Source organism: Octopus bimaculoides, chromosome 3 (genome assembly GCF_001194135.2).
Source record: "Octopus bimaculoides isolate UCB-OBI-ISO-001 chromosome 3, ASM119413v2, whole genome shotgun sequence".
Lineage (NCBI taxonomy): Eukaryota > Metazoa > Mollusca > Cephalopoda > Octopoda > Octopodidae > Octopus > Octopus bimaculoides.
Window position 1 is genome coordinate 143,312,968 of NC_068983.1, and position 6,183 is coordinate 143,319,150.

The 6,183-nt window shown below is 36.0% G+C and overlaps 1 protein-coding gene and 1 long non-coding RNA gene across 4 annotated transcripts in view; one reads left to right on the top strand and one right to left on the bottom strand.

The window, feature by feature from the left end:
• LOC106878292 (sodium/potassium-transporting ATPase subunit beta-1-interacting protein 2) overlaps positions 1–6,183 on the bottom strand; it is a 210,762-nt gene that overhangs the window by 68,704 nt on the left and 135,875 nt on the right. For all 3 annotated transcript variants that reach the window (XM_014927475.2, XM_052966604.1, XM_052966603.1), the window contains exon 4: positions 2,098–2,310. In XM_014927475.2, coding sequence (XP_014782961.1) covers positions 2,098–2,310 — 213 coding nt within the window. The remainder of the gene's footprint in view (positions 1–2,097; positions 2,311–6,183) is intronic.
• The window catches only part of LOC128247349 (uncharacterized), a 16,305-nt gene that overhangs the window by 2,450 nt on the left and 7,672 nt on the right, over positions 1–6,183 (top strand). The gene's annotated exons all lie outside the window — the stretch shown is intronic.

The following is a 6,183-nucleotide window of genomic DNA, read 5'->3' on the forward strand; positions in this document are numbered from 1 at the left end:
CTCTCAAGGCACTTACACTCTGTCATGTATGCACATTGACATTACACATCAAGAGGATCATACTAGCTTCATTTCTTTCAAGCCTACGCATGTCCTCAGCATTCATGGCCCATGTTTCACTACCATGTAGCACGGCAGTTTGCACACATGCATCATACAGTCTACCTTTCACCCTGAGTGAGAGGCCCTTATTTGCCTGCAGAGGTAGGAGCTCCCTGAACTTTGCCCCAGCTATTTTTACTCTAGTAAGAATAGCCCCCACTACAGACCTGGTCGCCTAGGTAGCAGAAGCTATTAACTACTTCTAGTTTCTCCCCCTGGTATGTGATGGAATCTGTTTTCTGTATATCTTCAGTGTTTATTGCCCCAGTGCATCTGCCACACACAAACTATTTTCCTGGTTAACCTTCCTCTGATATTGCTGCACCTTTTATGTGTCCATAGCTTACACCGAGTACATTGTATGGAGTTTCTAACCACACCTTTTCTACAGATCAAGCAGAGCCATCTACCTGAAGCGGGTTGTGATTTGACAGAGTTCCTACTAGGACTTAGGTTTTTGCTAGGTTAATCCTAAGGCCCGTCAATTCTAGACCTTGCTTCCACATCCTGAACTTTGTCTCCAGTTCTGATAGTGACTCAGCTATGAGAGCAAGGTCGTCAGCATAGAGGAGCTCTAAGGGGCAGCCTGTCTTGAATTGCTCTGTTACTGCCTAGAGGACTATAATGAATAAGAGGGGGTTGAGGACTGATCCCTTCCATCTTACCTCTTGTACGCAACATACATCAACACATCTCTATTCAGACATCTCTACAATCTCGCTAGACCTACCTTTCAATGTGCCTACATTTAGAGTGCCAACTCTGAAAACTGGGAAAGAGATATGGCAGGTAACACAGGAAAGAGAGATGTTATTCAGTACCTAAAAAGAAGGTTCCCGTGAACATTTGATAATAGGCGTCATAATAGTTGTTCTTGATTTTAACCTGCCATCATTCAAACATGTGTGAGTTGTTAAGGTTGTTATCTCTACTTAGGGGGCGGGGGAGCATTGTATATGAAAGTGTTTTGGGATGTTGTAAATATAAGCATTGTGGGCCTAGTGGGTATAGCATTACTGATGCTGCAGATATGTGTAAATAAATAAATAAAAACATATTGTGAAACCATTGTGCTATGAATAATGTCATCAGACCATAAAATGCATGTATTTCTGCATTGTTATGCTTCATCAGCTACAAATACAGAATTAGTCTTTCACTGCCCTATAAAAATCAGGTGTTCAAATTGTTGGTTGGTTGAAAAGAGAAAGCTGTAGTTGTGCTGAGAGAGATAAGAGGAGGAGAAATTATTATAAAGAGTGAAAGATTACTTAGATAAATAGATATACTGATAGGGTTGAGAATCAGCAGCATGCAAGAGCTGTAGTCCTGAGAAGGCAATTAGATATAGGAAATGGCTGAAGAGTGAGAGAGGGAAGAAATAGTGCGAGTAAAAGAAAAAATGTGGAATGAAGATACAATGAGGAGGAACAATAAGAGAGGTAAAGTGATAAAATATAGGTATAAAAAGTAAATGACAGAGAGAGAGAGAGAGGGGGGAAGAAAAATGTTTACAACAGTTAAGTACAACTTCACTTGATACTGATTTACAGCTGATATAGACTAGATTATACTGAGGTTTAAATAAGTCTATGTCAAGAAACAGTTTAGTTTGGTTATGCATTCCAAACTACTGATTTTTTTGTCAGTTAATTGTCACTTTATTTAATTTCTCCAAGAAATCTTTGAAAATGGAATTTAGAAAAAGTTTCAACAAAGGTAAAATAGATAGTTGAATACATGAAAGAAGCAGAAGTAGTTGAAGGCCAGAAAGAAATGGTTAAAGCCATGAAAGAATCAGTTAAAGTTATGCAAATAATAGTTAACAAGAAAATGTGGCTACAAATCTAAAAGAAGTGGTTATACATGGGAAAGAAGTGTTTAAAAACAAAAGAATATTTAAAAACTTGGGAAAATGGGTTAAAAACATGAAAGAAATAGTGTGGTTAGAGAAGAAAAATAGTTAAAGATCTGAAAGATATTAAAAGTACTTACTGAAAACAAACACTGCACAGCAGCATGAATGAATTCAACATAATAATATTCTACAAGACACCCTTCTACAAATTCTTCAGGTGGAATTGGTCTACTGGTTTCTCCATGGTAATTTTTCTCCCATGTGTTATTTGTCACCTGACAACCAATGCCATGTTCTAACCACCAGCTTTTATTCTTTGTTCCAATATTTAAAATGTATAATTCTCGTGTCTGTAAAATTAAGAAATCAAGGTATTAAAATTCACAGAGAGAGAAAGAGAGAGAAGCAAAACAAGATATTCTTATACTAAGAAATAAGATAAATACACACACAAACACACACAGAGACCCACACCCAGACACCATATACATAGAGAGGCACATGCAGAGGAATAGATATATTTAAACCAAAAGATATACACACATACATAAGACAGAGGGGGGAGGGGAGATTGAGGGAGAGAGAAAAATTCAGGCCTTTTACTGTTGTCAGCAATTATTTTCTTGTAGTACTGTTAGATGCAGATGGGGATCAAATACAAAGAGTTTGAATCAAGAGATCAGTGTGAAGTGTTGTGACAAGTTCAGAATGATTTGCCAAATAATTTGTACATTTCTAATGAAATATAAATGAAACTATCTAGTCAGCACTTACAGCTACATTTAGCTGAGGTGGTAACTTCTTGAACCTTAGCCTATTGCCATATAAAGCAATAATTTATGAAGCCCTTATTCTCTTATAATAATTCCATGAATTTCTATGTACCTTGCTGTATCAGAAATGTCAAATAGAAGAAACTTCGAAATATTTCCTCATTTATATATCATACTAAGCAATATAAATTAGCTTTGTTTTGTGGCTTGCAATTATCTAGTAGATAATTAGTTGTCATCTTTATTTCATCTTTGCATTCTGAGTTTTGACCAAGACTATAGATGAGGTTTGATCAAAACGTATCAAGACTTGCTATAAAAAGCAAACTACAACACTTATCAATTCAGTATTTAATCTCCTTTGAAGAAGTCCTTTTCTGAAGTCACATACTTTATCTAGCATTGTTTCCATTGATGGAAGCATTTTTGGAACTCCCTTTTTTGAGATAGCAAGAAGCTGCATCATCACATTCTTGTGGATATCATCAACATTTTGAAATCTTGTTCCTTTCAAGTGGGATTGGATTCTTGACTTGGTTTTGGAGTCATAGCCATAGACCAAAAATTTGTCACATATTATGACCATTTTCAAGAAATTTTCATCTTTCACCACACAATCAGAGACCCTCCGCAGCTGAAACCCAATCTTCTTTCTGAGATGACCACACTCGACATACTTTACTTTCAAGCACTGCTATAAACAATGGAAGTGAACAAGAACATTATAACTGTGTGCATGCATGGCAGAATTCAAGGTCAATCTGTGGCAAATGGCTTACACACTGTATACTTTAGCTCTGTTACCATAGCATCAGTTCTAATACTTTCTGATAGGACCTTGTATACATCTGTAAAAATACAAACTCATGTAAACATACATATAAATATACATGTGTGTCATCATCATCATCATCGTTTAACATCCGCTTTCCATGCTAGCATGGAAAGCGGATGTTAAATGATGATGATGATGACACACACACAACAGGGTAGTTGTATACATATGTATTCTTATACAGAAGCATTTACTTGCATGCATACATACATGTTCAGGTGTGGCTGTATTGTTAAGAAGTTTATTTTGCAGCCATGTGATTTTTGGTTCCATCCCACTTTATGGTACTTTAGGCAAGTGTCTTCTACGACGGCCTTGGACTGACCAAAAACCTTGTAAGTGGATTTGGCAGATGAAAACTAAAAGAAACCTGTGTGTGTGTGTGTGTGTGTGTGTGTGTGTGCGCACGCGTGTGCGCGTGTGTGTGTGCGTGTGTGTTTTCATATCTTGGCATTGCTTGCTAACTGTATTCAAACACCTCCATCATACAAGTGGTGGTATTTGTCTACAATCTTCCATGGAAGTAAGTTTTGCCACTGTGTTGTTCATTTCCAAAGGACTAGGAGGGCTTGTGTGTTGGCAACAGGAAGCACATCTGGCCATATAAAGTCTATCTCACTCATTCAAGCATGGAGAAGTGGGTGTTAAATTGATGTGTGTGTGTGTGTGTGCAGGCATGCTTGTGTGTTATTTTATTTCATTTCATTATCATTTAATGTCTGTTGTCCATGCTAGCATGGGTTGGAAAGTTTGACCAGGCTGATAAATGGGAGGCTGCACAAGACTCCAGTCTGATTTGGCATGATCTTCTACAGCTGAATGCCCTTCCTAATGCCAACCATGCCAAAAATGTAATGAATGTATACAATCGAAATAAAGAATCTAACAATAGCAAACCAAACAGAAAGCCTCTATGTCAGGAGTGGGGAACCCTTGCACCTGAAAGTGATATTTTGGCTACCATTCATATTTGAAACCACCAGCTGACAGAATTTCAGAAAACTCATATGAAGGTAATTATTTAAGCATTGATACCAAAACTTATAACTTAATATAGCTGCATTCTTAAGAATCAATGAAACTAAAGATTCAATGTTTGTGGCCCTGCAGATTCTTATGTACTGGTAAATTTCCCTACACCCACTGTTTTACATGGTCATTCAATACCAGACAAATTCCCTCGTATCACAATAGAATTGATTAGCATTTCTTTGGCTTACAGTTCAGTATTCAATTCCTCTCAAGGGAGATACTACTGTAATAACAAATGTTCTATCCAAGAAGATATTATTTTCCTCATTACTTTCTAAATGTTATAAAAACTACAGTAAAACACCAGGCTGTTTAAAAATCCTTTTGACAAAGAACAGATTAGCTTAGTGAGAACAGCATAGAATCAACTGAAGACTATAATGTACAGTTACTATTAACCTCATTGTTGAAATTTCTATATAATTCACTGAAGAATATACAGGAGTAAATTCTTTTTGTTTCTTCTACATATATAGGCTACAAGATAATAAACACTTATCAGTTATCAATATCATTACTATTGTTGGGGAGGTGGAAGTATAACAAATTCTCTCATTACTTGTTAATCAAGAAAGAGGGATAGAGTCTACGACCTTTCTGAGACTTTTCTAAGACTAGTGGGATTAATGTGAGTGACACTCAACTTAAACATCTCTAGTTCAATAATTGCAGGAAAATGGCAGATAATGAGGGTACTAAGGAGTTTAGTCCCAATATTTACAACATGTAAGTTCTGTAAAAGGCACTCAAGGGCCAAATAATAACCATGTGAGGCAATGGTAGGCATGTGAGGCCTATTACTATATAATACCTATTTACAGCCGAGTTGATTTGGCCAATGAGAGTTGAATGTCTTTTGCCAAGGAAACAGTGAATGCCAATACTAGAATCTGAGTCAGTGACTCTTTCACCTTACTAACAGGCACCAATGACTACCCCGAAGACTATAAAGATATAGGTTACCAAAAGATTATGAAAAGAGTTCCTAAAAACATTCTAAGGTTTAACAAAAGATCTTTCTTACAAAGCCTGCAATTCATTCTACTATACATTATATACACATATTTTTACCTTTCACAGACATTATTGATTTCATTAATATTGAAAGAGTTTTCTTTGATCTACAATTAAATATAGATGTTGCCTAGTAGCAAATGTCCATATATCTTTAGATGCAATACTTCAGTTTTTTTTATATATTGACCAATTTATATGCATATATGCATACACACATACATATGCACATACATGTACATATACACACACGTACATATACACATATATGCACACATGTACATATACACACACATACATATACACACATACGCACACATGTACATATATACACACATATACATACACATGTACATATAAACGCATGTACATATACACACACATGTACATATACACACATATACACATGCACGTACATATACACACACACATGCATATACACATATACACACATATGTACATATACACACACACACGTATACACACGTACATATACACACATACATATGCGCACATGTACATATACACAAACATGTACATATATACATACATATACATACACATACACA